Here is a 13284-nt window from a genome sequence, read left to right as displayed (position 1 = left end):
CAGGCCGGGCACAGACTCGGGGCGATACTCCTCTAGGATGACGTGTGCGTTGGCGCCCCCGAATCCAAAGTTGTTGATGGATGCCCTCCGCGTCGCGCCTCGCTTGGGCCACGGCCGGACCGTCGTCGGGACCTGCATGTTCCACTCCTCTAGCCTCAGCTTCGGGTTGAGCTCCTCAAAGTTGCTATTCGGGGGCACGACGCCAGCCTCCAGAGCGCACACGACCTTGATGACGCTGGCGAGGCCGCTTGCGGCCTCGGTGTGGCCGATGGCAGACTTGACGGAGCCGAGGAGGAGTGGGTCCGATCCTGGAGGACTCACGGAGGCGATGATGTTGGCGATGGCCATGACCTCGATCGGGTCCCCGGTCGGGGTGCCCGTGCCGTGTGCCTCGACAAAGCCCGTCTCGCCGGGATCCAGCCTGCAGCTCCGGTAGCATGCGGCCATGAGGCAAGTGGATTAGCGCCGGTGTGTGGAGCGGGCCAAAGTGTTCATATGAGGACCCGGAGGCCGAAACTGGGGTCCGGCGGCGCGAACTCGGCATCGGTACCCGGTACACGATCGATGGGTGCAACCACCAAGTCAACCCATCACCACGTCGCGTTGACTACCCAACTGCAATTGCAATTGCTCCCAGGCCTGCGGGCCTAGATCGCGGTCAATTAACCATAGCCCCGGTATCTTCCGGCACTATCATCAAAACGCTCTCCCGTCTATCCCGGAATCCCAACAAGAACATGTCCCTGTCTACTTTACCTGTCTTATGTCTGGTGCTACCAGGCAAGGCTTGTGTACATCTTCGATTCCAAGCAGAGAATGGTCATGTTCCATTATTCAAGTGCTTAAGTTATGTCTGCCCGGATGTAACTATGATGGATAATTAATGACTGGCAAAGACTCGGCCATTGTCCTCACGCTCCTTGGCAGAGCTACTGTTCCGCGTGCAATACGTCGAGAGAGAAAATTCCCAAACAAGGCCTCTTGTGTTACAATTGTCTTTTGTGTATTCCCTTATAGTCAAGTAGGTTAGACGTATTTTCTGATCCTTTATCTCCCATCACCCACGTCACAGGAAAATATCGACCAGCTCGGCCAGCTCGGCCAGCTCGGCCAGCCCGGTCAGCCCGATGGATCCACCGGGTCCACCAGGATGGATCCACTAGATCCACCAGGATGGATCCACTAGATCCACCAGTCGGCCTAACAGTTGGCCCAATACTTGCTCCACCTGGCGCCAGCCTATAAGGCCTGGCGCTGCTAGCTGTAGCTCTAGCTTAGAAGAATCAACGAATCCATCACCTATCTTAACCGCGTCAACCCAAGTCAAGATCATAGCCAGTTCGGGTTCGAGTATATATAAGTCCCTATTTATATATGTTATATATGGTATATAGTACTTCTAGTGGAACTCGTTGTGTAGAGACTTATTACGTTTGTTTCAGCTAGGAATATGAGTCAGATCTAAGACCTTAGAAGAAATATAAATAATACTGCACTAAATTTAAGTTTTTAAAAAAAAACCTTCTCTACATGTAAAAAGGTGTATTGTTGCATCTGTCTCTGTACGCCTTTTAAAAACTATTTAAAGCTATATCTATAGCTCTTAATTTTCTAGCTTTACCTCTAAACACGCTAATATTCCTATCTATATTTACCTTATCTTTCTCTAACAGCAGCATACTTCTCTAAACACCTATCACCTAATACTTTTCCAGCAACATACTACTTTTCTAGCAACATCCTACTTTTCTAGCAACATACTGCTATAAGAACCTCAGCATGAAGCTTTCAATCTACATGGTTTCTGCTGTATTAGCCACTGTTGCAACAGCCAAAGAATGCACAACCTCAAGTGGAGTAGGAGAGTGTGGAGCAGGTCACATTTGCATTGTTACCCTAAGTCGAAACAGTGAAGACTGCCCTGACAAGGGAGTCTGCATGAGTCCATCTGGAGTAGGAGAGTGTAGTGGAGCAGGTTCTATTTGCCTTGTTACCCTACCTCTCACCAGTCGTGACTGCCCATAAACACTGTCTGGTGACAAGGGCAGTTATTAAAGGAGGCAATATAGGTAGCAGTTAACAGGCAGACCCTTTGTAGGTCAAACCTTAGCATCTCAGACTATCTCAAAGTACTGACCTACCTCCTCTTAAGTCACTTATGTCCCTACACCACTAACTTTAAATCCTTAACTTTAAGTTAATAAAAAGAGAAAAATAAAGCTTTTATAATAGTATATACTATAGCCTAATTGTCTTTAACTAGAGGAAGTGCCTCTAGGGGTAAATTTCTCTAAAAGTTAATTTATGCTACTATATTCTAGATGCACTTCAAGCTTATAGAGATATTACTATTTTCTTGGTTTTTTTTTTCTTTACAAAAGGATAAGCTGGTCTGTGCGTAGGTCTGTGCAGAATAAGCGAGAGACTTCAAGAGGTACTTTAATAACTCAAATACTGCCCCGCAAAGTGTCTGCCTGTTAACTGCTCCTACAATATGCTGGTGGTAGGCATAGACAAAATCAATTAGGCCAAAAACCTTAAAAAACTTCCCTATATATAAAGAGGTGTATTATTACATCTGTATACCCTTTAGAAATTATTTAAATCTGTATCTCCAGCTCACAATTTTTAAATTACACCTAAGCCTTTCTCAACAGTATACTGCTCTAAAAACGTTAATATTTCTATCCATATACACCTAATCTTTCTCCAGCAGTATACTTCTCTAAACACCTATCACCCAATACTTTTCCAGCAACATACTACTTTTCTAGCAACATACTGCTCTAAGAACCTCAGCATGAAGCTCTTAATCTACATGGTTTCTGCTGTATTAGCCACTGTTGCAACAGCCAAAAGCTGCACAACCGAATTTGGAACAGGAGAGTGTGCTGCAGGAGGTTCTATTTGCGTTGTTACCCAACCTCTCACTAGTAACGACTGCCCTGGAGGCGTAGTACGTGCCTGCACGACCTCATCTGGTGTTGGAGAGTGTAGTGGAGCAGGTTCTATTTGCCTTGTTACCAAGCCTCTCGCCGGTGGTGGCTGTTGAAGTGCATGGATACGGCGGTCAATTGCAACGATATCCCTGTTCAATTGGGCGTATATTGATGATGTATCTATGGCGAATTCGCCATGGTTGTAGCCTTGAATTCGTGGCCTTTTAACCAATGTATTTGTCATGTAAATTGCCACTTTTAAGTAGGGGAATCCATCTAGCTAATAATAGCAACATTTACCCCACTTTCGCCCATTGCCAATTGCCACACTTTAACAGTAACTGCCCATAAACACTGTCTGGTGACACAGGCGGTCGTTAAAGGAGGCAATATGCTGGTGGCAGGTACAGAGGAGCCTGTCAATAGTCCCTGCAGAAAATGCCAAGACTAGAAGTGGAGAATTCTAGCCTCAGTACTTAGAAGTACACTCTTATTAGACTTTTATTAGACATATATAGATTATAAGAGTACTACAGCAGCCCAAGATCGATTCCTAGAGGTCCTTTCAGGGGCAGGATAATAATCATGTGATTAAAGATGTAGCTTGCTGTACTAATACTGTTAGCTAGGTAATAGTGCTTATAGCGCCTTAGTATTTTCTACAGGGACTATTAATAGGCTCCTCTATATAAACCTTAAAATTAATTAGGCTGAAAACCTTAAAAAACTTCCCTATATATAAAAATATATAATAATTATTGCATCTATAGGCCTTTTAAAAACTATTTAAAGCTATATCTCTCTTACCTAGAACTCTTTTAACAGAAGACCAACCTATAAACGTTACTATCTCTATTTATATACTCCTAATCTTTCTCTAACAGCAGTATACTTCTAAACACCTATTAACCAATACTTTTCTAACACTTTTCTAACAGCAACATACTACTCTAAGAACCTTAACATAAAGCTTTTAATCTATATAGTTTCTGCTATATTAGCTACTGCTGCAACAGCCAAAGAATGCATAACTGAACAAGGAGTAGGAGAGTGTAGTGGAGCAGGTGATATTTGCCTTGTTACCCTAGTTCGAAACAGTGCAGACTGCCCTGACAAGGGAGTCTGCATGACTGGACTCTTTTGCTTTTTTGTTAACTTAGGAGTTGAGGATTTAAAGTTGGGGACAGCAGTGTGGACAACAGAAGTGACTTAAGAGGAGGTGGGTCAGTACTTTGAGATGGTCTGAAATGCTAAGGTTTGACCCACAAAGTGTCTGCCTGTTAACCGCTACCATTACGACAGCCTTGAAGTGATGTTCCTGGGACCCCTCTCAAATGTTGTAAAAATCACTCCCTCTGCCACATGGCCAGGCACAACGGGCGTGCAATCTCACTAGGGCTTGGCACAGTTGGAATAATAGATTGTTGCTCGGTCACCCCGAATCTGAGTGATATCATCGCCGTATTCAAAGCCACAACATCAGCTACCTTTCAACTCCCTCAGAGTTGCCTGCGTAGTGGCGCGGGCTTCGGTCTTAACCCAATCAACTTTCCCTACGTTCAGTAGGACACAACGAAGTGGCGAAAATGAATTGATGAGGTTGGTTCATGGCATCTACACTATTTGCCCGAAGATGATGGGTGGCGTTACTTGTGACAGTTCAGCAATGGCTGTTGCACAGCAATTATTATGGAACAGCCGCTAGCGAATGGAAGGAGGTGTCGAACCACAACGAGGTCTTAATGTGGAAAAGATCTGGCGGCGCCAGAGATGAATCACCAGATCTCGCAACTATCATTGGGTGGCGTCGCTGCAGGATGCCGATCGAGAAGGGCTCAGAAGGGACTAAGTGCCAGGGTGCGGCAAGGAGATGCCTTTGATCACAGGGGTCCGCAATCCTTCGCCCCCAACGCCGCGTTGAATAGGACTGATCATTGCTACGACCCTTTTGAAGGGTGAACTCTTCCGTAAGTTCATTGGCGGCAGCTCTCCATGACGATGCACTTCCCTTTATCTTTCATGCAACTTGCTGCTGTTTTGTTAAGGCTCTTTTGGTCATTCGCGGTCTTGATCATGACTTGGTCGGCCATGTCCGAGAGCATCCTCTAAGCCATCACAAGTGTTCGTGACAACGACAATTGGTTCATGGCGAACTGCCAATTGCTAAATGTCACAGGCATGCGTGTGGAGTTTATAGGGGCTTAGCAAAACACCGAAGTCCCCCGTTATTGTCGTTCATTGCCCATTCAACCTCGAGTCTGCTCACACCAGTCAGCCTGGGGTCTTTGGGCGTAACTGAATGTCATCCTCTCGTGACCCCACTCCCCTTCTTCTCCCCTGAGCCCCCAACTTAAATCACTGCAGAAGATTCCAGGTACCAACATAAAACACAAGATGTACGGCCATTGGCCAAGTGGGAATACAAAAAGCTAAGAGCTACTAACTATGGCTACTCAATGCTAGCGTCAAGGTCAAAGTACGCCCCAGACACACTGCATGCCCTCGCGACCTCCGGCTTATACTTATCGTTGCCTGCCCAATAGCTTTTTACACTTAATCTTGTGTCTTCACAGCCCCAGCAGGTATAGCTGACTTCTTGCACGGGCTGTAGCCTGGAAAAAAAACATGAAAGACATGTCGGGCGTATGCAAAATCCCCTGGCAGGACGCCCATCATTAGGCCTCAACCTACACGTGAGACCACTCTAAAGCGGCAATCCAGTCAATAATATCCCCTCAAGAGCAATAAGGCCCTATCTCCACTTATTTCTCTACACTACGCGCACATAATAAGAATACATAACATAACACTATTTATCTTAATATTATTTTGTATAGTAATACTACTAAAATTAACATTATTAACTATTTAATAATGTCTTTTAATTCTAATACCTCTATAACCTCTAGTATATTTACTAAATCCACTAGAGCTGCCAGAGCTGCCAGAGAAATACAGGACTATATTGAGGTCTACCTAGGCAACCTTGCCGTTGCCTATACCTAGAATTACCTACTAGAGCACTGCAATAATAGTACTATCTAGCTAGATAAGGCTCTAGATACTAGGCCTCTAGGCACTTTTATACCCCTTAAAGTGCTAGTCTAGGCCCTAAAGATCTTAGTGCTACTAGATTCTTTAGTTAACCTCTTCCTCTAATTTATACTAGTTGCCTTTATTACCTAGTAAGTTATATAGACTAATAACTATTTAAAGACCTTTTATAGCCCCTTTAAGTAATACTTATAAATGCCTACCTAGAGAAATACTATAGTTAATAAAATATACCTCTTCTTATTAATTATAATTTATATAGGTTTACACTTAGAATTTTAAATTAATAAATATTAGTTAACTAGGCTATTAGATATTAGCTTTACTTATAGGTTTACTTAGTATATAGCCTAAGATTAGTTTAAACTTCTCTACTACTAACTCTATATCTTTAACCTTTTTAAATTTAACTTTAGCTAGGCTAGCCTAGCTCCTCTAATACCTAACGTATACTAGAGGGTTAACTAATAGTTAGCCTATATCTAAGAAGCTAGAGATCTCTTCTATACGCCTAGATCTAAGGTTACTGTTAATAAGGCTATAGTCTAGTTTATAGGCTAGGCCTAAGAGATAATAACTATCTTAATAAAGCTAATTCTAACTAGCTTTAAAGTATAGATCTTTGCCTAATCTAGGTACTACCTCTAGTAGCTTTAGTATATCTATAGTAAAGGCCTATATAGACTAGTCCCTTAGGTCTAGCGCTAAGTTAAGGCTAACTAGGCTATATAGGTAGCCTAGTTAACCTTAACTTAATAAGTAGTAATAACCTTTATTAGCCTTATATAGCTAGTAACCTACTATATTTATCTAGATAACTTTTTTTTATTTATATAGCTTTTTTAGGCCCTCTAGAAGCTTAGTATTAGAGCTTCTAGTACTTACTAAAGAAATAGTAGGATAGATTTAGCCTTTATAGCTAAAAAGAATATAGAGGGCTAAGGTATTCTTTAGGGTACTATTTATAGTATTTTTATATTAGATAGGTTAATATATATAATAAATCTTCTTTATTATATATTACTTTTACTAATTAGTTTATAGTAATATAGGTTAACTAGTTTAGCTAGAAAAATAATACCTTTATACTCTTCTTTATAACTATCTTCTAGGCCTCTTTAGAGGAGAAGGTTATTTATTACTAGTGCTAACTAACTAGAGATACTTTTACTAAGTAGGCTACCTAGTGTCTCTTTAGCCTAGAGGCCTAGATAAATCTACTAGTGCTTAGGTTAATTAACTAATATAACTACTATATAAATAGTATAGATATTAGTAACTAGATAAAGGCCTATTATTAATAGGAGTACCTTATTTATTAAGGGGGCTAGTAAGCCTTTACCTAGGAGTTTTTTTTACTAGTTATACTAATAAATACCTTTATACTATAGTACCTTAGTAACCTTAACTAGACCTTTATTAGAAACTAGTACCTATAGTAAAAGACTATTACTACCTAGCTTATTTAGCACTTTATAATATTAGCTTAAGGTTAACTAAAAGCTTAGCCTAAGTACCCTATAGATAGGTATAATAGTCTAGTTCTATAGTAAGACTATATAGAAGGGTTAAGAGAAAAGTATAGGCCTTATGCCTACTGTAGTAGAGTAAAGTTATAAGACTATAGGGTAGCCCTAGGTAAGATATCTAGGAATAGTGTTACTTAGCAAAAAAAGTCTTGTTGTAGTTGCTTAACTTGTAATATAGCTCTTTGTAAAGAGGGAAATTGCTAGTACCTCTGGCATAGGCAAAAATAGGCGTAAATAGAGGTACTATATATATTACGACCTTTGCGGGGTCACTATTAGTGCCCACAGTGGAGATGGGGCCTTATCGCTCTTGAGGGGATATGCCAGGCATGTTACAGGAAAACATCGACCAGCTCGGCCAGCCCGGCCAGCCCGATGGATCCACTGGGTCCACCAGGTTGGATCCACTAAATCCACCAGTCGGCCTGACAGTTGGCCCGATAGTTGCTCCACCCGGCGCCAGCCTGTAAGGCCTGGCGCTGCTAGCTGTAGCTCTAGCTTTGAAGAATCAGCGAATCCATTACCTACCTATCTTTACCGTGTTAACCCAAGTCAAGATACTAGCCAGTTCAGGTTCATGTAGATATAAGTCCCTTCTACAATATATGTATATGTTAGTTATAGTATTTCTAGTGGAACTTGTTGTGTAGAGACTTATTACTCTCGTTTCAGCTAGGGGGAATATGAGTCAGGTCCGAAACCTTAGAAGATATATAAATGTTACAATACTATATCTAAGCTTTTTTCAAAAAAAGCTTAAAAAAGCTTCCCTGTACATAAGAAGGTATGATATTTCTTATATCTATAGTCCTTCTAAAAACTATTTAAAGCTATATCTCTTACTTTTTATTTTTATGTAATTCAAACTTCACGTCTCAATACACTGCTCTAAGAACGTCAATATCCATATTTATATACACCGAATCTTTCTCCAGCAGCATACTTCTCATCACCTAATACTTTCCAACAGCCATATACTGCTCCAAGACTCTCAGCATGAAGCTTTCAATCTACATGGTTTTTGCTGTAGTAGCCGCTGTTGCTACAGCCAAAAGCTGCTCAACCCCAGATGGACCAGGAGAGTGTCTTGAAAACGATTTTTGCCAGGTTACTCTGGTTAGATACAGTGGATCCTGCCCTGATAGCGCAGAATGTTCAACCTCAGATGGAATAGGAAGTTGTAGTGGAGCAGGTTCTGTTTGCCTTGTTAACAAAGGTTCCCCTAGTAATGACTGCGTAAACGGTGTCTAGTGAAAGGATATTAGTGCCCTGGGTCAATAGGAGGGATGCCAGGGATAGATTCAGGCAATTAGTCAGCTAGACTTTAGTAATACCTTAGGTACTAGACATACATATAAAAGCATCCAAGCTAGAACACCTAGTTAGAAGGCTAAGTTGAATTCTAATAATATAACTACTAAATATAGTAGAAGTTGTCAGGATATTCGTTACCGGCGGAGGGTGGAGCCAATCCAAGGTCACATGACTAACCTCAGCAGCTTACTCACTTACACCTCCACAAATATCCACAGTAACTACTAACTTCAAACTTCTTCTTAATTAACCTTTATACCTCTTTTATATTAATAGTAATATACACTATTTACTACCTCTAGTTAACTAGCCTATAATACTAACACTAATTAGTAGTTAACTTTATAGTTACTACTACTATAGATTAGTAAGAATCTTAGAAGAGGCTTATAATATTTCCCTTATTACTATAACTTACTAAAGATAATAAAGTACTACCTAACTTAATAATTATTAATAACTAAAATCTTATAATATTTAGTAAATAACCTTTAAGCCTATATTTATTATATAACTTATTAACTTATTAACTTTATTATTTTTAAAGAAGTCTTCTTTTTACTTATAACTTACTTATTAATATTTTTAACTTAACCTAGTATAACTACTTATACTTATACTTATACCTAAGATTTCCTTAAGTATTATTATTTTCTTATATTTTTAATCTTTTTTACCTTAAGTAAAGTTTTTATTTAAGTAAAAGTTTTTTATTTATAAAGTAATAGCCTATATAAGATTATAAGTAAATAAGTTTTAATTAGTAAGACTAGTAAAGTATAGTTTATATAAGATTTACTTATTAAGGCTATTTTTAATATAATAAAAGTAAAATAAATAGTACCTAAAGTAAGCTTTTTTACTTATAACTATCTATATTTATTATTATTATAGCCTATAAAAGGTAGTTACTACTAATAATAAGCTATTTACTTCTAGTATTACTACTAGTAGTAGGCTACTATAAGTAACTACTAGCTACTTCTAGTATTACTATAAAGGTAGATTACTATAAGTAATAACTATAGTATTACTTTTTTTTAAGTAATAAGTAGTTAAGGCCTATATAACTTTGCTTTTTATACTCTTTAACTTTTTTTTTCTTTTAAGGTATAATTTCTATATATACTTTTTTTCTTTTTTAAGAAAAAAGTTAATACTACTATATAATAATTTTATATATACCTATATTAAAAAAAAGTTAACTTTACTTTACTTTTAACTTACTTAATAACTTTAGTAATAGTTACTTTTTACTATTATTACTTTATTTATTTATATTTTATTATATTTTTTTTCTTTTATTTATTTATTTTATTATATTATTTATTATTTATTTATCTAGTTTATTATTATTTATACTACTAGTAGTAATCCTTGTAATAAATAGATTTACTTTAACCTTATAAGGTAAAAGTAAGTACTATATTTAAAAGGTTATTAGGCTAATAAAGGGTAATAATAGTAAAAGAGTAGCCTAAGAAAAAGAAGGTATAATATATTTACCTAAAGTATATAAAGGACCTATACTTATCCTAGAGACCTACTAAGGCTTTATTACTAGTTAATTATAAGGTACTATTAACCTATTAATATTATCTTTAATAGCTATAAAGGCTTAGTAAAGTATAATATATTAAGTACTATTATTATCTATAGAATAGTTTATTATAGTAAAATAAGAATAACTAGGTAAACACTTAGAGGTATACTAATAAGAACTTTAATAAGTAAAAACTAAACTACTTTAAAGAAGCTAATCCTAAGGTAATTAAAGAGTTTAGAGACTACCTTATATATAAAGGAGTCTAGGTATTTATAGCTAAGGTACCTAAGGTCTATAAATAAGTTTATAATACCTTAAAGTAAATAAACCTAGGGCATAGACCTAGGAGAAAGTTAATAGTTATAAAAGTAAAAATAAAGACTTTTATATAAAGGTAAAAGATCTAAAGTTTATAAAAGATATTATAGACCTACTACTAGAACTATTACTACTATATATTTACCTAAGCTTACTATTAATTAAGAATCCTTTATAACCTAGCTATATAGAGAATACTAGCCCTTAATAACTTATTAACTTAGCCTTATTATATAATAACCTAGACTTTATTCTTTTACTACTTAGCTTATCTTTTTTTATTATAACTAAGTAGTTAACCTAATATTACTTTTCTTTTATTATAACTAAGTAGTTAACTTAATATTACTATTACTTTTACTTACTTTTTATTAACTTATAGACCTTAGTAAGCTATACTTTAATAAGATAAAGTATAGTAAAAGGGTATATAAGTTACTTAAGTTAAAGCTTACTATCTTTTATAACTATTACTTTAAAACTAGAATCTAATATAAGTACTTTACTAGCGCTTTCTTTATAATACTATAAGAGGTAGCTATAGAGTATTATACTAACTACTTTTATAAGCTACTACTTAACTTTACTATAATAGTAATAAAAGTAAAAGGTAACTTTAAAACTAAAAAACCTACTAGGCTACCTTATAAAGCTATAATAAACTAACCTTATAAAAGTTATTACTAAAAACCTTAATAAAGTAAAGCTAAATACTAGAGTTACTTATTAAGAAAGTTAATACTTTATAAGAACTACTATAAGGGTAAGTATACTAACTAATATAGCCCTTTATAACTAACTACTTAACTTTACTAAAAGTAAAGAATACTCTTTTACTTCTTTAACCTAGTAGCTACCTTTACTAGTATATATAGTTAACTATAGTTAGTAATTAGTAATATAATATAATTTAAGTAGCTTACTTATTATATATAACTAATAAAGTAAAAAATAATACTAGACTAACTATATATATAATAGTTAAAGAGGTTATAGTAGTTTAACTAATATAGCTATAGTAGCTATAGCTAGTAGTATAACTTTTACTAGTAAGTACCTCTTTTACTTTTATTATTACCTTAAAAGAAGTACTATATATATAGTAAGCCTAACTATTAGTTAATAAAGTACTTAAGGATAAAATAATAGGTATACTATAAGTATAAAGAGTAGTACCTTACTAACTTTTTACTAAAGTATTTAATTACTTTATAACTAACTTTAAAAGGTATAAACCTTTTGCCTTTAATAAAGAAAAATACCTATATAAAGAGTAATAAAGATAATAATATAAGATTAATATTTTTTATATTTACTTATTCTTTAGTACTACTATAATAAATAGGCCTACTATTTTCTTATTATATATAACTAGTTAACTAGTTACTTTTTTATAAAAGATAATATATATAGTAATAGTAATAATAAGGTTACTAATATAGAGGTCTTTACCTTTAATAAGTAATATTTAGTAATAACTTTTATAGTATTATACTTAACTTTAGTGTAGTAGAATACTTAATAGCTAGGTATAAGTAATACTATACCTTTACTACTAAATAGGTAGTAAGTTACCTATAATACCTTATAAGCTAGCTAAGTAAAAATCTACTTTAGTAGTAGTAATTATTTTATTTAAAGGTACTATTAAAGTATTAATACTAGTAAGTACTTTAACCTTTTATATAATACTATAAATACTTTTTTTTACTTTACCTTAAGAATATAGATCTCTATAGTATTAATTTAATAACTTACTAATAAGTTAATCTAAGGTAATAATATAGTACTTATTATATAAAATAAGGCTACTTATAAATACTATTAATTAACCTAATATAGTATTACCTAGTATTACCTTATAAATATTAAGCTATAAAGATTTATTATTACTTTAGCTATTTATTTATTTAATACTTTACTATATACTTTAATAGTTAGGTAATAATTAAGATTATAGCCTAGAGTAAATAACTAAGATCTACTACTATTACTAAATAAATTTAAAGCACTAGGTTACTTTAAGTTTACTTTATAAAATAATAACTATAACTTAACTATAAAGTTAATTAATATATTTACTTATAGTAACTACTAGCTTATATATTATTAATACTATAACCTTTTTTAGGTAGCCTATTTCTTACTAATATTACTATAAGTACACTTAAAGGCCTTATAAATATATTAGATTAATCTACCTTAGACTACTAGACTAGATTATTACTAATACTAGCTAAACTTTATACTAGTAAATTTAAGTAGTCTACTAGATTACTTTATATTAATATTAAAGAAATACTAGTTAAAGCCTATAATAGTATTAGTAAGTTAAATAGTACTATATACCTTAAGTAAGTATATAATATTCTATATAGTAAAGAGATAAAGCTAAAGATAGCCTTTAATTAGCTATTAAAGTAGTTAATAATACTACTAGTCTAAATAGCTTATACTTATACTATTAGTCTTTAGTGCTACTTATAAGTCTTTAACTTATTACTACTTTGCCTACTTTAACTAAAAAACTAAAATAGTAAAAAAGATAATAAGGCTATATACTAAATCTATATAAGAAAGTAAG

General features: G+C 34.9%; 4 protein-coding genes across 4 annotated transcripts; 3 read left to right on the top strand and 1 right to left on the bottom strand.

The window, feature by feature from the left end:
- Nucleotides 1–27: 27 nt before the first annotated feature.
- Nucleotides 28–393, bottom strand: LY79DRAFT_474055 (thiolase-like protein; the record flags this gene model as incomplete). The annotated part of the gene is made up of 1 exon (XM_060553222.1): nucleotides 28–393. A coding segment is annotated over one exon (366 nt), but the record flags the coding sequence as incomplete, so codon positions are not given.
- A 1287-nt stretch (nucleotides 394–1680) lies between these two features.
- On the top strand, nucleotides 1681–2086 carry LY79DRAFT_572048 (uncharacterized protein). Its single transcript, XM_060559311.1, has one exon. The coding sequence runs from the start codon at nucleotides 1780–1782 to the stop codon at nucleotides 2023–2025; it is 246 nt and encodes an 81-aa protein (XP_060407603.1). The 5' UTR covers nucleotides 1681–1779; the 3' UTR covers nucleotides 2026–2086.
- Nucleotides 2087–2720: 634 nt separating this feature from the next.
- On the top strand, nucleotides 2721–3082 carry LY79DRAFT_572047 (uncharacterized protein). The gene has a single exon (XM_060559310.1). The coding sequence runs from the start codon at nucleotides 2801–2803 to the stop codon at nucleotides 3050–3052; it is 252 nt and encodes an 83-aa protein (XP_060407602.1). The 5' UTR covers nucleotides 2721–2800; the 3' UTR covers nucleotides 3053–3082.
- Nucleotides 3083–8296: 5214 nt separating this feature from the next.
- On the top strand, nucleotides 8297–8901 carry LY79DRAFT_572046 (uncharacterized protein). The gene has a single exon (XM_060559309.1). The coding sequence runs from the start codon at nucleotides 8519–8521 to the stop codon at nucleotides 8771–8773; it is 255 nt and encodes an 84-aa protein (XP_060407601.1). The 5' UTR covers nucleotides 8297–8518; the 3' UTR covers nucleotides 8774–8901.
- Nucleotides 8902–13284: the final 4383 nt, after the last annotated feature.

This window comes from Colletotrichum navitas, assembly GCF_030913465.1.
Source record: "Colletotrichum navitas strain CBS 125086 chromosome Unknown LY79scaffold_138, whole genome shotgun sequence".
Lineage (NCBI taxonomy): Eukaryota > Fungi > Ascomycota > Sordariomycetes > Glomerellales > Glomerellaceae > Colletotrichum > Colletotrichum navitas.
The sequence above is the reverse complement of the archived record's forward strand: the minus strand, read 5'-3'. Positions and strand labels throughout refer to the sequence as shown.